The sequence below is a fragment of the Neurospora hispaniola genome, assembly GCF_033458365.1.
Source record: "Neurospora hispaniola strain FGSC 10403 chromosome Unknown B0T23scaffold_2, whole genome shotgun sequence".
NCBI classification, from domain to species: Eukaryota; Fungi; Ascomycota; class Sordariomycetes; order Sordariales; family Sordariaceae; genus Neurospora; species Neurospora hispaniola.
Window position 1 is genome coordinate 2,629,984 of NW_026944407.1, and position 26,009 is coordinate 2,655,992.

General features: G+C 52.5%; 11 protein-coding genes and 1 non-coding gene across 12 annotated transcripts; 5 read left to right on the top strand and 7 right to left on the bottom strand.

Moving 5' to 3' along the window:
* The first annotated feature begins 358 nt into the window (after window positions 1–358).
* On the top strand, window positions 359–2,239 carry B0T23DRAFT_81181 (oxalate decarboxylase oxdC). The gene is made up of 2 exons (XM_062841829.1): window positions 359–536; window positions 686–2,239. Exon 2 carries the CDS (start codon window positions 690–692, stop codon window positions 2,055–2,057), a length of 1,368 nt encoding a protein of 455 aa, XP_062695598.1. The 5' UTR covers window positions 359–536; window positions 686–689; the 3' UTR covers window positions 2,058–2,239.
* Window positions 2,240–2,325: 86 nt separating this feature from the next.
* Window positions 2,326–3,361, bottom strand: B0T23DRAFT_310209 (TIM-barrel-protein domain-containing protein; the record flags this gene model as incomplete). The annotated part of the gene is made up of 2 exons (XM_062834571.1): window positions 2,326–2,943; window positions 3,128–3,361. The coding sequence occupies 2 exons, from the start codon at window positions 3,359–3,361 to the stop codon at window positions 2,326–2,328; spliced, it is 852 nt and encodes a 283-aa protein (XP_062695599.1).
* Window positions 3,362–3,828: 467 nt separating this feature from the next.
* On the top strand, window positions 3,829–5,142 carry B0T23DRAFT_393596 (uncharacterized protein; the record flags this gene model as incomplete). Its single annotated transcript, XM_062838086.1, has 1 exon — window positions 3,829–5,142. The coding sequence occupies one exon, from the start codon at window positions 3,829–3,831 to the stop codon at window positions 5,140–5,142; it is 1,314 nt and encodes a 437-aa protein (XP_062695600.1).
* A 199-nt stretch (window positions 5,143–5,341) lies between these two features.
* Window positions 5,342–7,073, bottom strand: B0T23DRAFT_426466 (uncharacterized protein; the record flags this gene model as incomplete). The annotated part of the gene is made up of 2 exons (XM_062839987.1): window positions 5,342–6,300; window positions 6,374–7,073. 2 exons carry the CDS (start codon window positions 7,071–7,073, stop codon window positions 5,342–5,344), a joined length of 1,659 nt encoding a protein of 552 aa, XP_062695601.1.
* A 1,574-nt stretch (window positions 7,074–8,647) lies between these two features.
* On the top strand, window positions 8,648–8,720 carry B0T23DRAFT_t85. Its single transcript has one exon. It is a non-coding gene; the product is annotated as a tRNA-Arg (tRNA).
* A 194-nt stretch (window positions 8,721–8,914) lies between these two features.
* B0T23DRAFT_81308 (uncharacterized protein) lies at window positions 8,915–11,057 on the bottom strand. The gene is made up of 7 exons (XM_062841832.1): window positions 10,863–11,057; window positions 10,759–10,808; window positions 10,442–10,697; window positions 10,299–10,371; window positions 10,118–10,238; window positions 9,805–10,053; window positions 8,915–9,705 (listed from the first exon to the last, which is right to left on the bottom strand). Exons 1-7 carry the CDS (start codon window positions 10,948–10,950, stop codon window positions 9,067–9,069), a joined length of 1,476 nt encoding a protein of 491 aa, XP_062695602.1. The 5' UTR covers window positions 10,951–11,057; the 3' UTR covers window positions 8,915–9,066.
* A 973-nt stretch (window positions 11,058–12,030) lies between these two features.
* B0T23DRAFT_81282 (Zinc/iron permease) lies at window positions 12,031–13,733 on the bottom strand. Its single transcript, XM_062841831.1, has 3 exons — window positions 13,587–13,733; window positions 13,335–13,502; window positions 12,031–13,263 (listed from the first exon to the last, which is right to left on the bottom strand). The coding sequence occupies exons 1-3, from the start codon at window positions 13,612–13,614 to the stop codon at window positions 12,140–12,142; spliced, it is 1,320 nt and encodes a 439-aa protein (XP_062695603.1). The 5' UTR covers window positions 13,615–13,733; the 3' UTR covers window positions 12,031–12,139.
* Window positions 13,734–14,300: 567 nt separating this feature from the next.
* Window positions 14,301–14,777, bottom strand: B0T23DRAFT_81353 (uncharacterized protein). The gene has a single exon (XM_062841833.1). It carries the CDS (start codon window positions 14,600–14,602, stop codon window positions 14,333–14,335), a length of 270 nt encoding a protein of 89 aa, XP_062695604.1. The 5' UTR covers window positions 14,603–14,777; the 3' UTR covers window positions 14,301–14,332.
* Window positions 14,778–16,829: 2,052 nt separating this feature from the next.
* Window positions 16,830–17,807, bottom strand: B0T23DRAFT_402484 (uncharacterized protein; the record flags this gene model as incomplete). The annotated part of the gene is made up of 2 exons (XM_062838672.1): window positions 16,830–16,895; window positions 17,121–17,807. The coding sequence occupies 2 exons, from the start codon at window positions 17,805–17,807 to the stop codon at window positions 16,830–16,832; spliced, it is 753 nt and encodes a 250-aa protein (XP_062695605.1).
* A 4,662-nt stretch (window positions 17,808–22,469) lies between these two features.
* On the bottom strand, window positions 22,470–23,493 carry B0T23DRAFT_81398 (uncharacterized protein). The gene has a single exon (XM_062841834.1). It carries the CDS (start codon window positions 23,371–23,373, stop codon window positions 22,744–22,746), a length of 630 nt encoding a protein of 209 aa, XP_062695606.1. The 5' UTR covers window positions 23,374–23,493; the 3' UTR covers window positions 22,470–22,743.
* Window positions 23,494–23,613: 120 nt separating this feature from the next.
* On the top strand, window positions 23,614–25,446 carry B0T23DRAFT_402485 (major facilitator superfamily-domain-containing protein; the record flags this gene model as incomplete). Its single annotated transcript, XM_062838673.1, has 1 exon — window positions 23,614–25,446. One exon carries the CDS (start codon window positions 23,614–23,616, stop codon window positions 25,444–25,446), a length of 1,833 nt encoding a protein of 610 aa, XP_062695607.1.
* Window positions 25,447–25,544: 98 nt separating this feature from the next.
* On the top strand, window positions 25,545–25,917 carry B0T23DRAFT_81441 (uncharacterized protein). Its single transcript, XM_062841835.1, has one exon. It carries the CDS (start codon window positions 25,643–25,645, stop codon window positions 25,877–25,879), a length of 237 nt encoding a protein of 78 aa, XP_062695608.1. The 5' UTR covers window positions 25,545–25,642; the 3' UTR covers window positions 25,880–25,917.
* The last annotated feature ends 92 nt before the right edge of the window (window positions 25,918–26,009 follow it).

The window sequence follows — 26,009 nt, forward strand, 5'->3', positions numbered from 1 at the left end:
GGCAGGTGGTACGTACTTGGCAACGATGCCCGACGCTAATGGCGCAGTGATACGTCTTCTTTTCTGCTTCCAGACCTGAGCCAGACCGTCTCCCATCCTCCGTCCTCCTTCTCACCACCATGCCAGGCGCTTATCTATGTACCCTAGATTCACCGCTGCAGCACGTCACATGGCCTACGGGAGGCGGAGGTAGACGTTAAAAATAACAACAACAACGATGACGACGACGACGACGACGACAACAACAACAACACCCACTACCGTTCCAGCCTTCTACTCGAGGGTGAGGGTGGAAGAGCCCTGGCAACCAGAGCCAGAAGGCACGCACCACCCTCGAGATCGAAAACAGCCATCGAGGCGACCATCCGGATCACAGGTTGCTGTTACACTGCCGCGAGCTGACGCATACCGCAGGCCTGACCCCTCAGAATCCTTCCGGCACTTCTCCGAGATGCTGTTTACGGGTGTACAGGCGAAGCGTACATTGACATCATGATACACTGTAGAGTCAATGACGCTGGGTGATGCTGCGATGTGTAAGCGAACCAGGATCATGCCGACCATGACCAAACTGAACGCCAGCTCGAGGATAAAAGGCGTCGATGACCAGCGTGTCTGGTCCCAAATCCATCAGCAGATCAGTCTCATCACCGCTCTCCAGAAGCAGTACTAAAACTACCCTCAGCAAGATGCGCTTCACGGGATCGCTCCTCGCCTTGGGCATTGCCCTCGTATCCGCTGTTCCTCTTCAGGACAGCCCCCGCCAGCGCCTTCTTGACGGCAAGCCTCTGCCCTCCAAGTACCGCACCCGGAGTGTCAGCGTCACGGACCCATACACCCCATCGTATCGTGATCCGTATGACACCGCCGTCGACTCTGTCGGTGAGGGTCTCGATCCTCTTCCCTTCCGGAACGGTCAGGGAGCTACCGTCCTAGGACCATGGAACAAAGACCGCTCCCGCCAGAATCCTGACTTGGTCCGCCCACCCAGCACCGACCACGGTAACCTGCCCAGTCTGCGTTGGAGCTTTGCCGACTCCCATATACGCATCGAAGAAGGAGGCTGGACTCGCCAGACCACTGTCCGTGAGCTCCCCACCAGCGTTGAGTTGGCCGGCGTCAACATGCGCCTCGAGAAAGGCGTCATCCGCGAGTTGCATTGGCACAAGGAGGCCGAGTGGGGTTATGTCCTCGAGGGCAACGTCCGCGTGACCGCTTTGGACTACGAGGGCGGCAACTTCATCGATGACCTGGAAAAGGGTGACCTCTGGTACTTCCCAAGCGGCATCCCCCACTCTCTTCAGGGCTTGGGCGACAACGGCACCGAGTTCCTGCTCATTTTCGATGACGGAAGTTTTTCCGAGGAGTCCACCTTCCTGGTCACGGATTGGCTTGCCCACACCCCCAAGTCGGTTATCGCCAAGAACTTTCACCTGGCCCCAGAGATCTTTGCCCACCTCCCCGAGAAGGAGAAGTACATCTTTCAGGGCTCGCAGCCGGGATCCATCGACCAGGAAAGACCTGAGGGCAGCAATGTCAAGAAGTCCAAGTACCAGTTCACCCACAAGATGCTCGCCCAGGACCCCAAGATCACCTCGGGTGGTCAAGTGCGGATCACCGACTCCAAAAACTTCCCTGTCTCCAAGACCGTGGCAGCGGCCCACGTCATCATCGAGCCCGGTGCTCTGCGCGAGATGCACTGGCATCCCAACGCCGACGAGTGGTCCTTCTTCATCAGCGGACGTGCCCGCGTGACCGTCTTTGCTGCCGAGGGTAACGCTCGCACGTTCAACTACCTGCCTGGAGACGTCGGTATTGTGCCCAGAAACATGGGACATTTTGTTGAAAATATTGGCGATGAGCCGTTGGTCATGCTCGAGATCTTTAGAGCTGATGAGTTCCATGATATTTCTCTGTTCCAGTGGCTGGGTGAAACTCCCCAACGCCAGGTGGCTGATACGCTGTTCAGTGATGATGAGGAGGCGCGACAGAAGTTCTTGGATGCGATTGAGAATCCCAAGAAGGATGAGGTCACCAAGGGTACTGAGGCTCAGTAAGGTGAGTGAGTTTGGGAGGAGACATGGGCGGGGCTGCATTTGTGGTCTGCATTTAGGTTTGAGGACAGGGAGTGGTTAGGACAGATCTGCAACCTACCTACGTTTTGTTCCGAACGTTATGGCTTATGTATCCAGCTAAAATTCAGTCCAAAAAAGTGTGTATCACTACCAAATTTCTTCCTTTGTCGCTGTTGGCTCCCGTGAGAACTCCAACTTGGGCGATTTAAATCAAAGACAGGCACCTGTCTGATTTCTGTTAGGTCGGACCCTACTTCCCCGTCTTCAACGCCTTAAAACTCCTTGTAATGTTCGTAATTGCCTCCTCAACCGGCAGCCTCTCCATAGAACTCGCTCCATAGAACCCATGCACCCCCTCCGTCCTGTTCAACACATACTCCGCATCCTCCGGCTTCGCAATCGGCCCACCATGGCACAACACAATCACCTCAGGATTGATTTCCTTTGCCGCATTCCTGATCTCCTGAATCAGCTTCACACAATCATCCAGACTCTTGGTCCCGTGACTCTTCTCCCCTTTGCCAATCGACCCGCCGGTCGTCAATCCCATATGCGCCACCAGGATATCCGCACCCGCGCTCGCCATCTTTTTGGCTTCTTCCACGTTGAAGACATAGGGCGTGGTGAGTAGGTCCATGGACCGCGCGAGCTCAATCATTTCAACCTCCAGATCGTAGCCCATGCCTGTCTCTTCGAGGGCGGCGCGGAATTCTCCGTCAATGAGCCCGACGGTGGGGAAGTTTTGGACCCCCGCGAAGCCGAGATCGCGCAGCTTGGCGAGGAAGCGCGGCATGGAGACGTAGGGGTCAGTGCCGCAGACGCCGGCGAGGACGGGCGTGTGTTTGACTACGGGGAGGACTTCTTTGGCCTGTGTGGTAGAGAAGAAGAAAATGGATGGTTTTTTTTTTGGTTAGCGACTGCACGATGATGCCCGTAGCCCATCATCCATTTTGACATGAGTGACATATTAGAGGTAGTGGAAATAGGTTAAGTATAATGAGAGGTAGGTAGGTAGGTAGGTAGGTAAGATAAGGTAAGGTAAGGTACTGTACCATGTCAACAACAATGTCATTGGCGTTGCCATAAGGCATCAGTCCGGCGAGTGAGCCCCGGCCGGCCATGCGGAAGCGACCGGAGTTGTAGATGATGATGAGGTCACCGCCGCCGGCTTCGACAAATTTGGCAGAGAGACCGATGCCGGCGCCGGCGCCGACAATGGTCTTGCCTTGGGCGATTTGGCCGCGCAGCTTCTCTAGGATCTGAGTGCGGGTGAGTTGGGGGGCCATTTTTTTGTCAAGTTTTCTGACAACCTTGAGTTTGGAAGAATGAGGGCGGGGGAGTTGAACAAAACAAACTGCCGGATTCGAAAAGGGGAAGTGGAGTGTTGCGGAGGTGGGATTGTGCCTTTTACGTCATTGGTGTCACGACCGTCGTTATCGTCCCGTTATCGTCGTCTTTTCGAATGTAACCAAACACACGGTGAAATGTGTTGATTCCATCTGAGGTGTAGGTAAACATTTGGATCGTGGGTGGGACAGGTGAACATGGTGATACAGATTACAGCATCATCCCATGTGATTTGGATTCATCATCGGTGGAGGTAGTCTTAACCACCTCACCACCTCCGCGTTTTACCCCTCTTCTCCCCAACTGCACTACAGCGACCCGAACCCCAGCCCTCAAGCATCACATCACCAAGAGTCACAGCAACAACCATCACCACCAGCAAGAAAAAAAAATAAAAATAAAAAAAATGCCAACCATCGCCCTCCTCGGCACCTGCGACACCAAACTTTCCGAACTCCTCTTCCTCCGCTCTCAAATCCTCCTCCACCCCTCCACCACCGTCCTCCTCATCGACGTCGGCCGCCACCCGGTCTCTCACCCTTCCATCACCTTTGGGCCCCCCGACCTGCTTTCCCACTATGCCAAAGAAGGAATGGACATGCAATCCCTCCAATCCCTTCCCCGGAACCAGCTGGTAGAACTCATGTCCCGGCTGTGCACATGCCATATCCAATCCCTCTTTTCTCGTCAACAAATCCATGGCATTGTGTCCTTGGGCGGATCTAACGCCACCTCCCTCGCGGCCCCCATCATGAGAAATGCGCTGCCGATTGGGTTTCCCAAGTTGATGGTATCGACAGTGGCGAGCGGGGATACGGGCCCTTATGTGGGCGAGACGGATATCACCATGATGTATAGTGTTGTGGACGTGGCGGGGCTGAATGAGGTTTTGCGGGGGGTGTTGGGGAATGCGGCGGGGGCGGTGGTGGGCATGGCTAATGCGTACTATGAAAGGAGGATGAGGAGGATACGGGAAGGGGACATGGAGGCAAAGAAAGAACATAACAAAAAGGCGAGAGTAGGAATCACCATGTTCGGCGTTACTACCCCCTCCGTCGACGCCATCCGTCAGTATCTCGAATCCAAATACCCCGGCGTCATCGAAACGATGGTGTTCCATGCCACAGGCCATGGCGGGAAAGCAATGGAACGATTGGTGCGGGCCGGAGAGCTGGACGCGGTGATTGACCTGACCACAACCGAGTTGGCGGACGAGCTGGTGGGAGGGGTGATGAGTGCCGGGCCAGACCGGATGCGGGCGGCGGTTGGGAAGGGGATTCCGTACATTGTTTCGTTGGGGGCGCTGGATATGGTCAATTTCGGGCCGCCCGGGACGGTGCCGGAGAGGTTTCGTAGCAAGGATGCTAATGAAAGAAAGCTTTATGAGCATAACCCTGCGGTTACGCTTTTGAGGACGTCGGTGGAGGAGTGCAGGGAGATTGGGAGGCGGATGTGTGAGAGGCTGTTAGAGGGCGGAGATGCGAGCAAGATCCAGGTGTGGATTCCGAAGGGCGGGTTGAGCATGTTGTCTGTAGCGGGCGCGCCGTTTGAGGACAGAGATGCTGACGAGGCGCTTTTTGAGACTGTTCGCGAGGGTCTCAAGGGCAGTGGCATTCTAGTCAAGGATGACGAGAGGCATGTCAATGATATAGGCTTTGCTCATGACGTCGCGGAGGCAATGGCAAAGCTCCTGGGGCTATCAAATGGCCAACAAATTTAGAGACCTTGGTAAGGGTCCGGGAGGTACAGAGAATTTCTTGGTTGGTTAACAACAGTATTACAAGACCACTAAGCTCTCCCTCTATGCCAAATCCATCCAAATTCTAGCACTACTGGACACACTTATCGCACACAAACAGCAGGCCTGTCCCGACATAATCTCACACTCGGCCACATCCCTTCCGTCTGACCACCGCCATCTACGGCCTCAAAGTAGGCGAACTCGCCCTCTGGCCCTGACCCTGATCCTTTCCCTGGTCTTGATCCTTATTCATCAAAGGCGGCGGCGGCGACAACGAAGTTACAACCTGCGACGGGACCCTTGCCTGGCCATCACCGCCCTCATACAAGTTAAACAATGACTCATTCCCCTCCGTCGAAACCGTCATCCTCGACCGATCCATATCCGTCCCCGCACTACTATCCGACCACACGCTCTGGAACTTCATGGCCTTCATATTTGCCGCCGCAGTCGGCAGCTTCTTGGGCATCGGACTCAGTGGCTTCGGGATCTCGTTGAAATACGTAGCGGGGATTTCCGGCAGCGGGGGAGCATCCGGGTCGTAAGAGGTGGGAGAAGGATAATCAGAAACCATGGAGTCACGTGCTTCCCTTCCTCCTCCTCCTCCTCCTCCTCCTCCTCCTCCTCCTTGTTGGGAGCTGCCGTAGGCTGATGAGGCGCGCCGGCTGCTAAAGGCTGAGAAAGTGCTGCCTCTGATGGAAAGCGGGTTCAACCTTAGGGGATGGTGTTTGCGCAGCCAGCTGGCGACGGACTTGCGGATTTCGGGCTGGTGGGTAGGCGCGGGCTGGATGATGGTGACGGGGTAGGCGCCATCGGCTCGCTTCTCGTCCAGGGCGGTGGGGTCGGGGAGGACGTAGCCGTTGGGGATGCTGCTGTCTTGGCCGTTTTGGTGGGCGTACGAAGCCGCGATCAGCTCGTCGAGCATCTGGGAGTTGCTGCGCGGGTCAAAGTTGGACGAGAGCTGGCCTGCGCCTGCGCCTGCAGCAGTGGCTGGGGGTGGCAGGCCACCGTCGCCGGGACCGGATTTTCCGCCCGAGAGAAAGGCGCGGATGGAAGACTCGGTATCTGCTTCGGATTTGCGTGAACAGAAGCATTTGATGAGCCAAAAGAGGACGATTCCGAGCATGGCGACGCCGGCTGTTGATGGGGAGAATTAGTATTCGTAGAGGTAGATGGTGGCACAAAAGCAAGTCAGGATCAGCGAGCTTACCAACGACTCCAATGGCGATGCCAGCCTTTGCACCTCCAGACATGTGCCCGCTACTGGTCCCCTTCTGTTGTGCCTCTTGTAGAGCAGCTCCGTTAGTAATAGCTGGGCTCGCCGTGGCTGAAATCAACACGCTAGACGTAGCGCTGGCGAAGACGGCGGTGGGTGTTGGTGTTATAGTGCTATTGAGAGACGTTGTAACGGTCGTGAATCCATCTGTGACGGAGGCTGAGTCCGTCTTCTCATGCTTCCCATCCCTATCCCTATCCCTGTCCTTCGTCTTCCCCGGATCGTCATCCTTGTCTCTTGTCGTCGCGGGTAGAGGTCTGGCTGAATGTGTGATTGGCGTGAGTGTGGTTAGCGGCTGCGGTTGTGCGGATGCGGTGATGGTGCGGATGGTGAAAGTAGCGGGTGGCGGAAGAGGTTGGGTAAAGGTTGGGTGCTCTGCTGTTGTCTCGGGCTCCGTAGGCGTCGATCCTGCTACTGACGCCGACTCTGTTGAATTGGTATCATCAACTGGACCATCGACGAATTCAATTTCCTCTTCTGATCTTGTCGATAGGTTGTCGTTGTCACCAGCCTCCAGAGTCACTCCGTCGCCCAGTTTATACACTTCGTCTTCATCGCCTAAGACATGACTGCGAGCGTGTAGTAGAACGTCGTCCACCCATTGTCCAATGCTACGTCTCGAATATCCTCCCATATCTAGAAATCCTGCCCCCGCTTCAACTAGATATCTTCAACCACCGAACCGTAGGTAGCTCCTTGAGCCAGCAAGAAGTCGAGTGTATATGAAAGACAGGCCTGCTGTGACAAAAGAGGAGCAAATGTAAAACTGTCCAGCACCAGGCTGTGAAAAAAGAAAAGAGAAAGAATGTAGGGAGAAAGTTGGGTATCAACCTTGCTCTATTGTTCACAGTGAATACACGGGTAGTAGTATAAAAACAAGGAAAAGAGGTAGGGAATCCCGAGCTGTTCTTGGCTCCGGACGGGGAGGGGGCGGGACACCCCACGGTTTTTTTTTTTGTTTTTGGGCATTGGACACTCCAAAATCGAATGCAGACTGCAACCGAATCCAGTAGTCCACAATCCATCGCATCCCATGGATTCGGAATCAGCCACACCACGACGACGAAAATCTTCGGGTTTCACATCTCGTGCAGTGTTCTGGTGAGAAGTGGGAGAAGTGGTGTTGTTCGCCCAGTGGTGACCCCTGGTGATGTGTCGAGTGTGTGGAGAATGATGGGCTGTCGACGTCTGGAGGCCAGCCCCTGGAACCCTGTCAGCCAACGCCTGAAACACCACGCAGCGGCGCTGTGAGGCCCTGGCCGCCCAGGGCGATCCAGTCAATGCAGGGGCTTGGCATGGACTCGGACGTTGACCACCACACGAAACCAGTAGGTAATCATCTACCGGGCATGGTAGTAGTGCAAGAATGCCTCAACTGCGCCGACTTTGGTTTGTAAAACTAAAGACCATATCAGAACCAAACTAGATGGTTTTCCGAAAGAGAAGGGAAAAAAAGCAACTTTCAACTTGGTCAGACCCTCGGTGCTTGGACTTGGACGATTGCCGACTTGGTTGTTACTGGAGGAAGACCGGCCATCCTTGTACCATATGTAGATGGTTACCAGTTTCCATCGTGGAACCTAGATAAAAGCCCTTTCAGGCTGTCAGCCTTCCCCGGGTTGATCTTTGTTTTATATGAATAATGCATCTCTTTCCTTCGGTTTTCGGGATTTTGGGGGGGCGGGGCATGGATGGGGTTTGTCGACGTGTATCAATGGAGAAAATCAAATAGGTTGGATGGCAGAAAAAGCTTGTTCCTACCCCGGGTGGGTTATTGGATGGATATAGGCAAGTACAGTAGCACTCGATGATGGCAATGCAACACTCGGAGGTTTGGCCCAAACACTGATGATGACGACAACTGGTGACGACAGAGGTGATATTGACGCGGTGTTGATAGGCGATCTATCGGTAGTTCAACTGATGACGACGCTCATGGGTTCAGGACTGGTTCGATTGGGACAAACATTTTGCGGTCGAAACAGACCTAAAAGGAGAGGACGACAAAGCACGGGAAAGGTTGTCTCGTCAGATTCCATCGATGCTTGTCTGGAAGGAGAATTGAGGTATAAGAGGAATGCCCCGCCTGGTCCAGTCTGGGAACAAAACAGCCTTTAGTGGCTGACGATTGCCACAAAGATTCAAAGGAACATCTGGACATGGACTACCGCTTCCAACTGATCATGTTGCTGACATCGTGACAAGAAAGGCCGTTTGGCGCAATTGGTAGCGCGTTACTTTCCGGTGGTAAAGGTTCTGGGTTCGAGTCCCAGGATGGTCGAGCGATACATCTCCTCATGTATCCGTCCTCTTTTTTCCCCATTGGTTTTGCAAGATGCCTTGCGGATCGTAAACTTGCCTCCAAATCTTTCGGCGGCTACCCTTTTGCCGGCCAGAAGAATTGCATCATCACATGTTACAGATGGGAGAATCCAAAGACCCTCTCTTTTTCTGGTGTTCCAGACTTCACTTGGGACGGGATCCACCGTCTTGGATCCCATGTTCCTGACTCGATGGTGGTGGAACATCCACTTCTCTGACCCCCCTTTTTGGTCATCGGGGTTAGGGTACATGATCCTGACTGACACGCAGCAAACGAGTCTGTCCCCCAAACTAATTTCATCCTGCTAAGCACGTATCCTCTGGCACCTCTCCCTCTTTGTGATCCTGACCAAATACACCCCTCTCTCAAACGTGTTAACAGCAATAAACCCACTCTTGAGATACCCATAACTCGCCCAGCTGCCCGCAAATTCGACTATTCCCCCACCTGGCTCTGCATCATCCTCCGGATAAATGTCAAAATACGCCACCTCACACACACTGTTTCCGGTCGGATCAGCCGGAATACTCGAAACGTCATACACCCTCACGCCCGCCCCATAACTACTCTGATAACTAAGTCCATCAATAACATACTGATTGTGATCGATCCCGCGATTCGTCGCCTTGTAGAAACCCGTATTTTTCGGGTTCTGCAAGTCGCGAATGTCCCAGATATAAGTGACGGGGTACCCGTCCTTGGCTGGGCCGACGGCGTCTCTCTCGTCGTATTCGTCGTCCAGCAGGAGGTATTCTTGGTTCAAAGGGTCGAGCACCCAGCCTTGGTGGGTGTAGGCTGCACCGTCGTACGAGGTGCGGGAGATGATGGAGGAGTTAGCTTTGTTGGTGACGTCGTAGATGGTGAGACTGTCTTCGTTGTAGCCGTAGCAGATGTCATGACCAAAGTAGCGCTTGTCGGGACCGCGGTATTGGATGCATTGGGCCTATTGAGAGGGAACGAAGCATGTTAGTGGGGTGGAGCCTTGGCCTTTGGGAGTTTCGGGGAGGGAAAAGGGGTTGTTGAGGTTCGGGGCTCGACTTACATCGTGTACATAACCGTCCTGAGCATTGCAACCTAGTCTCGTGGGCTTGGAAGGGTCCTTGAGGTCGATGAAGATGAGACCGGCACCGCAAGCGTCTTCGCGAGGAGCGGCGCCGACGGAAACGGCATACTGGAGTTCTTCATTAACAACGACGTTGTGGGTACGACCAAGAGGCAAGTCCTTGAAGTGGCCCGTTACGTCGTCGATAGAGAAAGTGACGGGCGCTTCCTTGGGGTTGATTGTAAGAAGCTTGTGTAATGTGAGCCGATGAATCGAGATACGGAAGAAAAGAATACCTCGAAGGATAGTTCACCTTTCGCATATCAAAGATTTGGATTCCGTGGTCTTCCAGTTCACTACCTATGATCATATAGTTCTTGTACGCACGGATCTCCTTCCAAAGTGCGTGCTCTCCAAGTGTCGCAGGGGCAGGTCTATGGAACCCCCGTCAGAGAGATGATGTCGTCGACATGGAGATTGTGAAAGGCACTTACAGGAAACACAAAATGAGCAGTCTCCCCTTGGGTAATATTTCAGCGAGGCCGGTTCCTGGATACATCCCCACAACTGCTCAAGTCAGTATGCATTCCTGACTTAATGAACATCATACCATCTAGCCAAGGGGAAATGAGCCTACCGATGAACTCTCTGCCGGACCCGGGGTCGGTCCAGCCCCAAATGGAGCTTCCAGTTGCTCCATCCTCGGTCGCCAATGGCGGGCCGAGAGTCGCATGGTTGATGAAGTCATACAGGTCCATGTTCTTGCACCTGAAAGTATGTAAAGCATCGCCCTGAATGGCTTCAGCAATGCCATTGACACATTTGGTATAGTTGAGACGAGGCCATTGGGTACTATTGAGAGCCCCGCTAGTAAGTTTGGCTTTCCATTGTTCCTGATATCTGTCATTGAGTCTCGACGGCCTTGGATTGCAAAGATTGCCAGTGTTCACGTACGAACATGTGAGCCATAATTCGATCCATTACTGTTCCCAATTTATACTCCGCTAAGGAGATTATGTCAGTCATGATGAATAATGTCAACCAGCTGGAAATCTTACCATGACGTGACATATCGACTGCCTTCTCCTTGGCTAGAGCGCCAACGGCACAAAGGTCAACCGCAATACCAATTGCCTTGAGACGCATATCGTAGGATCGTGGATGAGTTCGAAGGGGATGATGTGAAAGGCGGATAGCAAGAAGAGAGTGATCATGAACATAAGTACGGGGGCCGTGTTATATCCCCAAAGCCTCAGCAGCCCCATACTGGGTAACTCACCCCTCATCTTGGTCCTATAGTTTGCTTCACTTGGACAGCTTAAACCCCAACCCCTTGTATACATGCAATCTCAAGCTCAGAATGGGATTCGGAACCATGGCCATGGGGCAAACACTATTAGCTAGGACGAGTCGAACATCAACCTCAGCGGAGATGTACATTAGATTGCTCGGCATGCGGCAGAAAATCTTGTACAACTCGCTTCTCACCGTAGCTTATTCACGTTTACCCACGTGGTTCCCATCTCAAACAAGCGGGGACAGCATGATTCCGTGCCGATATGGACCTGTTGGAAGTTTGACATTGCCTAAACCTAGCCTTGTTGGTGAGCACCGGCAATGACCAACACATTCAAAGCGGCAGTGTATTCGTGATCTGGCATGTAACCTACAACATTCCGTCAAAAAATCGAGGAAACACCGTCTCATAGGCCAACTGCGATGCAACATTCAGATGGCCGGATACCGAAGGTAAGATTAAGCGGCTAGATTAGGAAGAAGGCTAAACGTGCTGTAAAGTGCTGACCGTGCGAGTTCAACGGCATTCCTTGTCATCGCTGCGGGATTTATCGATCGAACCTCAATTTTATCGGCTGTGGCGATGGTGTGTGCTCTTCATATAAACAGCACATGAGCCTGTGGTTGACCGATGAGACTTGCGGTAGTTGATGCGGTTTGTCCGGTCTGATGCATGTTGGTACTAGAATACGATCCGGGAGAACTGGGTCTTCCCAGAAGGGGCGTAAAAATAGGGTGGCGTGTTTGTTTGTGTGCCCTACCATCATTGTACTCCATCTTTGTCCGGGTATTTCTTGCGGATCGTGATGATACTGTCATCATGCCGTTGGCCCTCGCAAAGGAGGAGTGCGTCCATGCGTGCTCTCAAAGACGGAAGGCAAAAAGGCATTGCAAAATGGCAAGTAAAGTTCAAGTTTGCCGGGGTACCGCTGATGGCAGAACTGCTCTATACAGAAAGAAAACGTCGCTTATGATGCAACCACAAGTAGATGTGAAATATACCCATATATCAACAAGAAATCAACGGAAGATTTGTGCTTCAAGCAAAGGCGCCGACAGCAGACATGAGCCCAGCCCCTGCTACTACAGCAAGATAGGCATGTAGTCTTTTCCGGCCATGAAGCGTTACGTAACTCTTCTCTGAAAGGAAATCCTCGGCGAGCAACTGCACCAAGCCAGCAAACAACAAAAGACCGCTGGAGATGGCATTCATGAAGCCGACCATGAGGAGGCCAGTTTGGCTCAGAGGGTCGTAAAAAGTGTGGATAAGCAAACCTATAGCTTGTCCAATGGGGGTGGTGGTGCCAAACGCCAATACCATGAGCCATGGCCGTGGGGAAGAACGAGGGAAGTGGATGGCGGCGATGCGTGTACCCAGGGCAAGGCCTTCGAACGTTTGATGGAAGCCGATGGCGACCAGGAACACGATAAACGGAGGCCCAGTTGCGACCGACAAAGCCATTCCTATGAAGACGCTGTGGAACAAGATACCGGCTTCGAGTAGCAAACACTGCAACAACATGCGCTTTTGTTCTTCGGGGTTTGGCGAATCGGGAGCTACCGCAGGCTTAAGTCCCGTCCTATAGGGGCTGGTGTTTCTGGGCTCAAGAAGCTGGTCATGATCGGTGTTTGGGATAGGCTGGAGCTCGTCAAAGGTCAAGTCGAGATCAAGGGAATTAGCGCTGTCGTTGTCTCGAAAAGCTCGGGGTTGGTCGGAAGGAGAATGGTGGGCGCTGGTGCTGGCAATGGGAGACTGTCGGCCCGTGAGGCCTTGAGCAACCTCACGATCCTGAAGCGGGATACGTTCCGGGGTATCCTTGAAGTCATGGTGGGTATGATTGTGCATATGGCCGTTTTCCTCCTCGTCTTCGAAGATGGTATGCGAATGCGAATGGTTCGCTCCGCGTGTTGTGAGGTATGATTCGAGGGCAACGACGACCAAGGCAGCCGTCATGGAAACCAAGCCGGCAAGCGGTTTGTATCCTTCGCTGAAGACGTATGGTAGGCAAGGGTCCGTCAAAGACAAGAAGGCTGTCGGAAGCAGGTGGACGAAAGCGGTCGCCATCAGCACGCCGGTGCCGAAGTACTGGCTGAAGAATATGATCTTTCGTTGCAGTTTGCTGCCTTTCATGGCTCGGCGCGAGAAGAGAGGAAATGCGCAGGCTGTCGTGTCGTCCAATAGTCAGTACCAATGCACCATAGAAACCACAAGGGAACAGGACGGTCCAACATACACAGGGTGCTCAACAGGAGGATCAAGACAAGTGCAAAGACATGTAGCCCTGTGTTGTATTCACCCTTCTCGCCGGAACCGCATCGCGGGCGGGATTTGTCCGTAGCATCGACGCGTTTCGAGAGCTCGGCGCGGAGGAGGTCAGTCGGAATCGAGGACCATGGGAGGTCTGAGAGAAGAAGCTGAATGTTAGCAAGAGGTCAATTGGCTGATCACACGTATGATGGATGCTCAGACAAGGTAGAAGACCAACCTCGCGCCCCGTATTGAAGCGTGTCCATCGCGAATGTGTCCTGGTCTCCAGCAGCAGTATCAACTCCAGATTCGAATCAGCATCCTCCAGGGCACGACAGGCCAGATCGGATCGTGCGGGAACGAGACAGTGACGTCGATGATCCCGGAAAAGAAGACAAGTAGTATAGAATGGAAGATGGAAACGGGAAGGACTAGAACGGCGGCTAGTGCAATCCGGCAGCTCCAGCCTTGAGACAAATTGAACTGAACTGAACTGGAAAGCTACTAAGCCCGGGCAGTGGGAATAATGAAACTGAAGAGGAACACAAAACGGAAGGCGACGATGTTTGGGAATTCCACTTGGCAACAACAACTTCTAGAAGCTTGGGGCGCAGCAGGGGACGAGTGCTACTATGTACGGCCCCTGTGGATGCTCCCCGGGTGCCCCTTGAAGCTGCCGTAACGGTGGAGTCGCCGCTTGGAGGCTGCCGATTGACGAACAGGGATTCAGGTAATGCCTGCCGGATATCAAAAGTTGAGCCAATCAGAGAAGGTCCCGTCTCTGCTAATGCCAACCTCGAACATTCAACTTCGATTTCAACGAGCCAAGCTTCCAACTTGGTCATCTTCCGTCTTCATACTATCGAAAAGAAGTTAGCACGTGCCATCTCCCATAGGACTTGGCCCAGAAACTCGCTATGACATGGATTCGAGCTGAAACACTCGCTATAACATCCCGTTTTATGGTGTCTCTGGAAAACATCCCTAATTTGATTTTCGATCCCTTTCATCTGATGCGATACGCCACGACATCCCTTTGAAGATCCCAGGATATTTCTCACTGCGCCTTGGGAAGGGTAGTCGAAGTGGGTGACTGTCAAAGAGCCCGGCTTCAAGAGCACCCTTTTCTAAGCGGGAACACCCCGTCACGCCGACCCGGCTCGCGTCGATCATGTTCAGCGCATCGAGTGTCCGGTGAAAACCCCAGGCCCAGGCTGTCAAGGTGCCTGCTAGCATCGCCAGCCTGGCAAGCATGCTCCCGTCTCTGCTTGGAATCTAACCTACCGCTATCTCTTCTCTTCTAGGTGTCCCAAAACGCCCCGGTCTTCGACTTGCTGTTTGGCGCCATCGACGTATAACGGAACCGTCCAGTGGCAGTTCCCGCGCTCAAATATGGCTGGTTCTGCATGCCGCCAACGTTGATGCCCCTGATGGCAGTGAGGTGGTGACCTTGAACTTGTCCGCCTTCCCGCCTGCCATGACCGCAATATTCACCGTGTTGCCGCTACGAGTGGCGTCCACCTTTTCTTGGGAGTGGTCCGGGTAATAACTGCAGTGGTACTCCTGTAGCAGTTGAATGATCTCGGGCTGGTGGCACTTGTATCATTACTCGGGTGCTTGGACGCGGTTCGAACCCTTCTCGACCAGGATATCCTTAACGCCATCCTTAGTGGTGTACTCAGACGGAAGCAGCGGGTCCGGAAGAGACGACTGCGTGGGGAGTGGTTCCCATGTTGGACACGGAGACAGTATCGAGGCGCCAGTGTCAGCCTGGCGATAGCCTACCAGCGGACCGGTCAGTACACTCCCGTCAACCGGGGCTCAACGAAAAAAAAAAAAAAAAAAAAAAAAAAAAAAAAAAAAAAAAGAACCAGGTTGTGATTCGCATCAAGACCCGGAAACCAAGTCAGTCCAGCAACACGGAGGTAACGGTGTGGCTATTATGGCGACCAATAATTGTGGTTGTACGGCTGCCGTGATGGGTGCAGACGAAGAGACCGTCTCGACAGAGATCGCATATCTTTCCATGGACACTCCACACTCTTAATGACGAAAAATGATTTCGAATTCCTCTAAGGGGGATTTGTTCGTTAGACAAGATACTAAACAAGATTCTTTAGTTTTCTCGGAATGATGAAGGGAACCAAGAGGCCAAAGGGAAGGGAGCAAGATAAAAGAAAAAAGAAAAAGATAAAGAAAACAGCGGCCTATGACCAAGGTCGAACCTGCTCTGCCCAGGCCCGCACTGCTGCCGGGTGCTCTGGGGCAGGTGCTGGCCACTTTGCCAGGTGTACAATGCATCGATGCCTGGACAGTCTGCAGTCTTCGCCTGCTCCTTCCCAACCAAACCGATGATCCTTCACCGGCAATCTTGACCTCGACGTTGTATGGAAGCCGTGGACCACCAATGTCGTTTTGCTGTTTCTAGGTATGTACAGTACTCCGGGGTGTTGACCTGAATCCCTCTCCTCTGCAATCTTCTTCGTGTAAGCACTCAATCTATCCAACAATCCTACCACTGCTTTGCCTTTGTCATTTTAATTTAGCCTCGATATAAGAAAGTTTGGGCCATCACGATCGCATTCCCGCACTCAACCCCGCCCCCTTTCGGTCGCTTTGGCGGCGAAGGAGGCAGACACTAGACCACAAGAAAAAGCCATGTAGGCCATCGGGTGATTACACTAGCCACCTGACTTGTCGACAGCCGTCGCAGGATCCAGAGAACAGAAAGAGCCGAATACATCGGTTTACTCGGAGTACTTGACGGCCCACCCGCGCTAGTGGTACGGTTCGTTTTTTACGGATACCCAAACTCCAGTTTCCAGCTCATACCATCAAGTGTTGACAGCTGACAGAAACTTTGGGCAGGTAGACAGGCATTATCAGATCATTACTGCCGGTCTGATACCATTCTTGGTAAATCCCAATGGGTTCAGAGACATCAATCGACAAAGCAACTTCACGATAGGACGAGATGACGAACACTCAATCAGAACAGAAACATGAACATTGAAGGAAAGAACACACCAATAAGAAGGTCGAATGTCTTCCAACTGAAACGCAATACCAACAAAGAGCTTCACCTCCAACTACACAGAGGATGAAGCAATCGAAAATTATATAATGAAACCTCCCAAAAATCGAGTGCGTGATTCCTTGTCCCATACCCATCCTGATCATCCCTTATACTCCCATGGTGCCCCCAACAAGAACACATCAGACATAACCCAATCCAATGGAATGAAATCATCAAACCCTCTCCACCCTCCACCATCTTTTCCAACCTTTGGATGCCGGTCATCCGCCATTCCTACCGGACATCTTCACCCATTCCAACGCGAGGTACCCGTCCCCCAGGTAATATCAATACCCACCATAACCCTCTTGCTCGGTAGCCAGCAGCCTCACAAGCCCAGCCAGTCACCTCCACTACTCCCTATCATCCTATGTCATCAAACCGCCACCACGCCCTTCAACCCCTTCAAGCATCCTCAACAGTCTGAGCATCCGCACTAGGGCAAAACTGCTTGGTGCATCCACCTCCCGGCTTCACACAGATGCCACAGCTAGAGTTACAGCAGCTCGTCCCCTCAGGGCAAGTCGCCTTTCCGCACTTTTGGTTTCCCAACTTGATCTCCTCAGCCTCCTCATTTCTCTTGCTCTCGCCGGAGATGAACCCGTGTTCGCAAAACTGCTGAGTGCACACACCTCCCGGCTTCACACAGATGCCACAGCTAGAGTTACAGCAGCTCGTCCCCTCAGGGCAAGTCGCCTTTCCGCACTTTTGGTTTCCCAACTTGATCTCATCAGCCTCCTCATTTCTCTTGCTCTCGCCGGAGATGAAACCGTGTTCGCAAAACTGCTGCGTGCACGCACCTCCCGGCTTTACACAAATACCACAGCTAGAGTTACAGCAGCTCGTCCCCTCGGGGCAAGTCGCCTTCCCGCACTTTTGGTTTCCCAACTTGATCTTATCGGCCTCCTCGTTCCTCTTGCTCTCGCTGGGGGTAAACCCGCGCTCGCAAAACTGCTGCGTACAGAATCCACGCGGAGCGGTGCAGATTCCACAGCTCTTATTGCAGCAGACAGGTGTATCTCCGGAGCAAACGTTGGGGCCACATTGCACGCCGGCCGGCTCGCAGATTTGTTGAGTGCATGCCATGCCTGGAGAGACGCAGAGGCCGCAGGAGGCGTTGCAGCAGGTTTGTCCGGTGGGGCAGGTTGTGATACCGCACTTCTCGCCTGTGACGACGGAGGTGTTGTTGCCGTTGACGAGTTCCTCAGAGGCGGCTGCGACAGCTTTGGGAGGGCCACCATCCACGCAGGTAGGGTTGCCATTGACCATCTGGCATCGGACGGCACACTTGACATTTTGGCAGGTTTTGATGACGGGGTCGGCGGTGACGGTTGTGGCGCTGAAGGCCATGCCGACCAGGAGGAGGACTTGGGTGACAATCATTGCTTGTGACTTGTGTGACACTGACAAGATGTATCGCAGGAAGTGTTTGATGGAAGTTGGTATGTTTTGGCCCGGACCGGTGGTGGGCTTTGTGGGACAAGCTGAGGTAATATGAATGTATAGGAAGCTGCCGTAAACTCGGAAGATTGGAAAGTGAGACAAAAATGTCTGAAACTGGGCGGTCTCTGGAGTCTGGTAGCTAGCTGATCGGTCCGATGAGGGCGACGTTTGGATTGTGACAGGAAATGACAACATCGAAGCAGACATGGTAAGGGTCTTATATAGACCCTCTTTATCCTGACGGTCTCGCCATTGGCCTTGGCCGATGCCACTGCCCGAACGGGTCATAACCTGCCTCTGCACAAGTCATCTCAAGCCCTCCCTCCCCTCCCCTCATTCCACAGCCCCCAAGGTGCCTCACTTTCATCTCCCCACATACACCAACGCAAGCCATTGAGCCTCCAACGAGTCAGCAGGTAAGGAACTCAGTGTACGAACAACTCGGGTCTCGGCTAAGATTAGGTACCTAGGTTAGCTGATTCTCCGGATCACGACGGGGGGCCGGGTAGAAGATGAAGCCGTTTGTAGCTTCTTCTCACCGTATTGTACTACGCTACCCCCTTTGGGTGTGGAGGAGGAGGGGAAAGTACCCTGTTTGAGATGGAATGTAGTCTAAATCCAAGATCGGACTAGACCAATCGGTTGGCGCGTGGTAGATCTACGCCGACTCATTTGGGCTGACGCCAAACAAATCCGGGTTTACCTGACCTCTTCCTACGGCCTTGGCAAGCATCTCTCCACTTTTCTTATAAGGCACATGGATTCGGGAAATACATACATTCTCATCACAGTCACAGACAACCTGACTGAATCTATGCTTGGCCTACGCGCGGGCGCGCATAACTTTTGTTCGTGACATTGACGCCGGGAGCCAGGTCCGGTGACGGCCGGGGACCTAGCTAGCCCTACCCCTTATTCGTGCAGTTCCTTAGTAGGCTTGGTTTACCGAAAATTCAATCTTATATCTAGTAGGTAGTTTGAGTGAGTTTCAACTAACACATTCTCGCCTAGGTAGAGGTACCTTTTCGGGGGCAATGGGGATGAAATGCAAGTTGACGCCATTTCAGACAAAAAGGAATTCGACCGAGGAGCTGGAGCGGGAATAAATGTGGAGCGGGCATCTAGAATAGGATAGGTCTAGCCAGACGACTTTGAAATTAGGTACCTACTTACGGTCAAGATGTTTTGCTTGTTGTGTAAGTGGTAGTGTAGCGTGACAACGTCGTGCTATAGCGCTGCTCTCCCCGCTAACATTTACTTACCCCTGTGCACTAATAACTAAAAAGTCGATCATGAGATGCTTGGCGATCGTGGGCTAAACGATTCAGGGGGGAAACTTGAAGGAAAAGAGGGACGAATACCATCCCGACGAGCATTCGCTTGCAAAAAGTGGCAACGTTTGGCCCCGCATAGAAATCGGGAAATCGAGTCCGGGACTGAAAAAGTTTGATAAAATTGAGGTTATGGGTAGGTGAGAGATTGCTTCCTGAACACTCGGCGAGCGGCTGGTTGTCATCCGAGCCCCCATTCCTCCACTTCTTTCAGTTGTTTGAACTCCGAGGGGAACCGCGAAGCGACTACCTACCTACCTACCTCTACGTACAGTACCATTAAGTGGCCGACTCACCGGACGGCATGCAAACGACGATGTGCACAAGTAACATTAAATGATGGGAGACTTGTTTAAACAAGCCCGTAGCGACTTGTCGATGAAGATTCCCGTACTCGCTTAGGCAATACCTGACATTAGAGAGGCCATCAAGGAAAAAAATAATCAGATGATGGGCTGAAGCACATCTCCTTCCTGAGGACTTGGCCGCTTGATCATTTTTCGTGCATGTAGGGTTTGCCTTTGTAGTAGGCATATGTGAGCCCCTTGAGCAATTCTTCAACCAACTACAGGTTCACCCGATGTGGATAAATACCTACCTCTCCAACATCCTCGCATGACGGACTGAAGTCAGTTTTGAGCTTCCTCAAATGAGGTCGCCTGATCAAGGCACGGTGCAAACTCTCTCCAGAATCCAGAGTCCAATTGTCAATGCCAATGTTACCGGATGCTTGCATCCTCACGTTGTACCACGTCCACGCGAAAATGGGCAAGAACTTGGCGTTAACATGCTACTTTCCGTTACATGACAATGACAATAGCAATACTACCATTTGGCATTGGCAAGGTGCCCATCTGACAAATTGGCGAATTGGCGTCTTGCCCGGAGAATGATTTTTCTCGTTACCATTTAGACGTGAATAGGTTAGGTAAGTGTACATGTAACGAAAAGATAATCTGCGCATCATGAACATGTCAACACGTCCCGATGGCCCGTACGGCCGGCTTGCTAAAGGTTCCCTCCTCCCATATACCCGTCGCTTGGCTCTCGGGGCAAACCTGGATTTGGTGTCATGAATATGGGTACGGAGTGTCGATATCAGGTCAGCATCCGCCGTCCATCTTGGGAGAATTGAACATGTGCGGCTGCGGCTGGCCGGGGCCCAGGGGCGGAGGCAGACTAGATCATAACCCCATACGGACGGAATGTTGGCTTATGCTTACCACCCCATTGACAAAAGCCAAGACCAACCGACCTCCAACCACCGACCACCAGCACCGACTAAAAGACGGAGCCGTATGAGACCGACAAAATGGATGGTTGGAGGTTGAGGAGGGGAAAGCTCGGATAGTTCATGCCGTGATCATGGCTGCGGCCACATAGGCGAGTCGGTGCTCTTCATGTGCGGTATGCTAAGAGGCTTGGGTGTTCCTTGGCTGGATTTCATTGGGATCGAAGCTTACGGGAAATCAGGATTATCGGAGGGCCTTTTCATGATTCAGATCAGGGCATGTTCATGATCTCAACGGACACCCGCATGACGGCAAGGTATAGGGCTGTTGGGGACAGTTAAGAGGCTCACCGGCGTGAGCAATCCGCGTATTATAACACCAATCAGTCCCTTGGGTCATGTTAGGTATCAAGAATGATAAAGTTAAAGGGAGAAAAGGCTGATGTTGACGTCAGATGGTGGCGCATCAGCGGTTGGTAGCTGAGATGTCAGGGTCCGAGCCCGGGGTTGATCATAACATTCCCCAGCCTTGGCGAAATAGAGCTATTGGACTTTGAGGTTCTCTGCCGTATTGTTTCGGGCCGAACTGTGCCTTTGGTCGACAAAGATTTCTTCACTCGTCTCCAACGAGCAACCAAAAAGCAAAGTCGGCGAGAGCGCTTCAAGAGCAAGGACAGCCCTACTGATGCTGAGAAGCGCCAACTTCAAGAGGGAATGCGTATTTGTAACGGAAATCAGCTGCGGGAGAAAACATATTTAGGGACTGAGTGCCAAGCCTGCGCAGGAATGTGATCACTGACTGGCTTGTAAGTCATGTTAACGGGAGATCTTCATCGGGAGATCATCATCCAGGTCTTCGCATATTTGTGAAGATTAGGTAGGTAATCTTTCCTCTTGGATATGGTCAGTTGGTCGTGGTCTCTTCTTTCACCGGTTTTCCGCAGTCTTACACTCAAATCTCATCCCAAGTCAATTTGCATCCGCATTACCCGATTGGGATCGCGAAAGAGCCAGATAACATGCAGTGTCATGATAACAACCGCTGCGCCTCCCCAACGGCGTCCATGTCTGGTGCCTGTATGACAGATTATTGGCTTGACAGTCCTGCGGCAACTCCATGAGCTGCATAACAACGATGTGAGTGATGTTATCGCACAAATTACGACCTTGTAGGTCGGACTGGACTCTGCGACCTGTAGTCAGCCTCGAGCCTAGGGAGTCGTGTGCCGAATCTCTGATGTCAGTGTTATGGTCATGTTGTAGGTGAATTAGAACAAAGGAAAAAGTGTGCTGCGTCATGTGCTGTATGTGCTGTGTTACGGATGAAGTGAAAAGAGTGGACGGCGCGCTATTACCACATCCAAACGTACCTTATAATCAACCGTCAAACCAAAGTGACGGATAGCCCCGGAGGAAAAAAAATGCCTCCTCAGTCCTCGACATCACGACCTCTGAGACATGCAGAAGCTGCAAAACAGATGTTTCAGATGATTTGTGAGGTATGACAACATCCACCACGGACTATGTTCTTCTCCTGATGTGGACTGCCGAAACCCCTTCGGGAGCTTCTGTGTCCTACTCGCCTGACGTGTAGTGGGCCAGATCCTGAACCGTGGGGATGGGAAAACCGACAGGCAAGACAGTTCCTTGTGACCCGATTTCGAGGTCAGAGGTTCTCGGCTTCCGAAATCGGCAGAAAAAGAGCACTCGCATGTTGGGTTCGTGCCCCCGAACCTGTTCCAAATCTGGTGTAATAGAAGACTCATAGAATACGACGTTCTACTGAATCAGAATTTTGCCCTGCTGAGAATTCTCCGACCTTACGCAAACGTGGAAAGCTCCTACTATACCAAGAGCACAAGGTAGGGAACCTTTTTTTCTTTTCTGAGACTGGCAATGTGCTCGGATGTGTAAAGAATCTAGATGCTTCTGGCTAAGGGATGAGTCGAAGTAATTGTACCCAATGAAAAAAATCATTGACATATCAAGCTGGCAGGTGCTGCAAGGGACCAGCTCATTCTGATTCGTAGATAATGCCTGGTGTCATACTCAGCTCGAGGCTGTCCGAGCCTCGTGCCAGAGTTGATGACTTACATCCCAGGAAGAGCAAGGTAGAGCACAGGGACAAACGTAATTTTAACAGGCCCCAAGGTACTTAGCCGCGAGCTCCTGCCTGTTTGGACTCGAGTAGCTGAGGAGAGCCCAGATGATGTAAAGGTCGGCGTATCGAATGGTGAACGGGGTACTTCCGAATCCACTCGCGCGATCCTGGGTACAACAGCCTCTCCAAGCTATCATTTTTTGGTATAGATTGTCATTCGTGACAAGTAGACAGCCACTGAGTACACTGTCGTGGCCGCCGCTTGATGACGGCACAATGCTCATTCCCAGAGCAGTCAGTAACTTTTAGGTAAACAGTTGGCCACTCTGAGAGACCCGTGTGGCCAAGGCAAGCCATTGGGCTACAGTCCATGACAGATGTAAAATCTTGGTTGCCTCGACTTGTTGTATTACCGGTCCACGGACGTGGCAGAAAGTCCTTGAATCTGACAGAAGATAGAAAAGGAGCAGTAATCTTTGTATTAGGCAGCACAACGTTCCCAAGGTGACCGTCAACCGTCAACAACAGCCATACCGACAGTCCTGCAGTTGCACGGGGAGACTGCTTTGGTCTGGCCGCGGGATGGGGATGAGAGGTGAAGGAGGAGATGAGATCGATCGTGGATGGCCATTGTGAAATAGGTAGCATTCCAACCGTGATAGGGGCCAAGAAACCGACCCAACCAAAGAGAAAGTTCTCATCACACCTAAAGTACATACCACTGTACTGGCAACTCGCCTCGTGGATGTGCACTCGTCCCTGCCATGAGTGATGTGATGGAAGATAGCCCTTGGCCTCGGTGTGGTGGGGAAGAAAATGCCAGTGAGTTTGTGACGGTGTCATTGGATCGTCAAGACAACGCTTCACAGATCGCGGGACAAATGCCTCTCGATGTTGAACATTGACTCAAAGCAAATTTGTGTCGAGAGGGTGTATTAAATGCAACGGTGATGGCTCAAAATCCCTGGCGACTTACCTCAATCCTTTTGTCCTCAACCATCATATCTTTTGTCTATCCAGGAACAAGATTCCTATCCCTTCTTCAACAGCTATACCATCACACGTTCGGATCATTCGAATACAATGCGAACGCCAGACGCGACCTCGACGGAGTTTCCAGAAAATGTCCGAGCCGCTTTGAAGGCCAATGCCATGATGAATCCGCCGAGCCCAGCATACTGCCGCGACGAAAAGGACCCCGACTTCAAGTCCTCATCATGTACCAGCTTCGGTGAGAACAGCACACCATCGACTGTGTCGCTGTCCGAAAAGACGGAAGTTGCCGAGGTCAATGCCAACGAATGGGTTCGAGGAGTCGGGTTTTGGCGGTGCTTCATTGGGCTCTGTGTTCCCATCCTACTCTCAGCCTTTGAGGGAAGCGTGGTGAGCACCGCCCTACCGACAATCTCACGGGACCTAGGCCTTGGGCCAAACTCATCTTGGGTTGCCACGGCGTTCCTGCTGGCATCCATCATCTGCCAACCCTTGTACGGCCAACTAGCCGACATCTGGGGCCGCCGACATCTGATGATGGTGGCGGTGGTTATCTTTTGTGCCGGCAGCGCCGTCTCGGGATTTGCCAACTCAGGGGCCGTGCTGATCTTTGGCCGTATCTTTCAGGGCCTTGGATCGGGTGGCATTGACTTGTTTGCAGAGCTTATCCTTTGCGACATCATTCCACTTAAGCGCAGAGGTCACTATGTCGCAATCAAGGCTGCCGTGTATGCTCTGGGGACAACCGTAGGCCCTGTGCTCGGTGGCATCTTTGCTGAGGTAGGCTGGAGATGGTGCTTCGGCGTCAATATCCCGGTGTGCGCAATATCCCTAGTCATGATGTGGATGTGGCTTCAGGTCAGCAGCGGCCGCTCGACAGACAGCGACAAGCTGACAATATTTAAGCAACTCGGGCGCGTGGACTTTCTTGGGATTGGGTTGTTGACGTCTTCCGTTGTGTTCCTTCTCTTCTCGCTCACACTCGGCGGCGCGGCCTACGCCTGGACATCCCCAATGGTACTCGGCACTGGCGCCGCTGGTCTCACAGGGGTCCTCTGCTTTGCATTTTGGGAACGTTGCCGATGGTGTGAACACCCCATCATGCCTCCACACGTCTTTTCCAACCGGACAACCGTTGCCGGCTTCATCGTCACCATCATCCACGGATTCCTGACATACGGTTACCAGTTCTATTTGCCCCCATTCTTCCAAGCCGTGCTGAACGCCTCCCCTACCAAGTCGGGTGTTCTCATTCTACCCTGCACTTTGACAATCGTGGTGCTGTCCGCCGTCGGTGGCCCGTTACTGGCAAAATTTGGCAGATATCGACTTATGCACCAAGCTGGGTTTACTCTCATGCTGGTCGGATTCGCATGCTGCGTCGCCTACGCCGAGAAGTCGAAAGTGGTGGAGTGGATCGTGTTCTCCTTCCTTGTCGGCATTGGATCCGGAATCATTGTGTCGACGACGCTTCCCAGCGTGCTGGTAGAGCTTACAGACAAGGATAACGCGGCGGCAACCGGGTCATGGGCATTCCTGCGTGGACTCGGGTCGCTCCTTGGCGTTGCCGTCCCCAATGCCGCTTTCAATGCTCAGGTGGCAACTCTCCTGCACACCATTACCAACAGGGAGGCACAGGAGGCGCTGACCCAGGGAAGAGCTTACGAGCACGCGTCGGCCCAGTTCGTCGGCAGCTTTGGAGAGGAGGTCAAGGCCCAGATTGTGTCACTCTTTGCACTGGGGTTAAGGGCGCCGTGGATCATTTTTCTGGGTCTCGCAGGAACCGGCTTGCTCGTCACACTGCTGGAGAGACAGGTGAAACTGAGGAGGGGCCTCGATAGTGACTTTGACCTGAAGCACAAGGTCGAGTCCTCGGAGGTTACTCGAGAGGTAGTTAGTTGGAAGGACACCGACATGGCTTGAGATGATGCGTGTGCGTGTTGAGAAGGAGGAGGTTGGCGGAGTGTAAGGGTAAACGAGCACGAGAAAGAAAAAGGGAGGAGATGGAGGGTCAGTACACGATGGTGATGACACATACACTATACCCAGTTCCAACCTTTGTCCTTTTTACTTTTTTTCTGTCAGATAAACCTCTATGATTATGCATTGGGGTGGGTGAATGGCGTTTGGTGTTTTGGAGAATGGGTTGTCAGTTGGTCGGATAACATCTAACGGATGGATAGGCAAAAGTCTGGCGAGATGCTTTTCTTTTCCCTCCTTTTTGTTTTTTCTTTTCTTATTCTTGATTCGAGTCATTCAAACAGTGTCCTGTCAAATCTCGTGCCTGCTGCTGTCATTGCGGCGTGATGTCTTCACTCCATTCTCTGCTTTCTTTTCCGTTTCTTTTGCGCTGTAGTCTGGATGCTACTCGTTCGTCCGGGAGCACAAAGAGTAGATGCACTCTGTACTACTCGCATAATGACAGAAGCATGTCACCGTAGCACTGGAACGCTGCCGTGACTTGGTGATACCGTGGCACTAGCGGC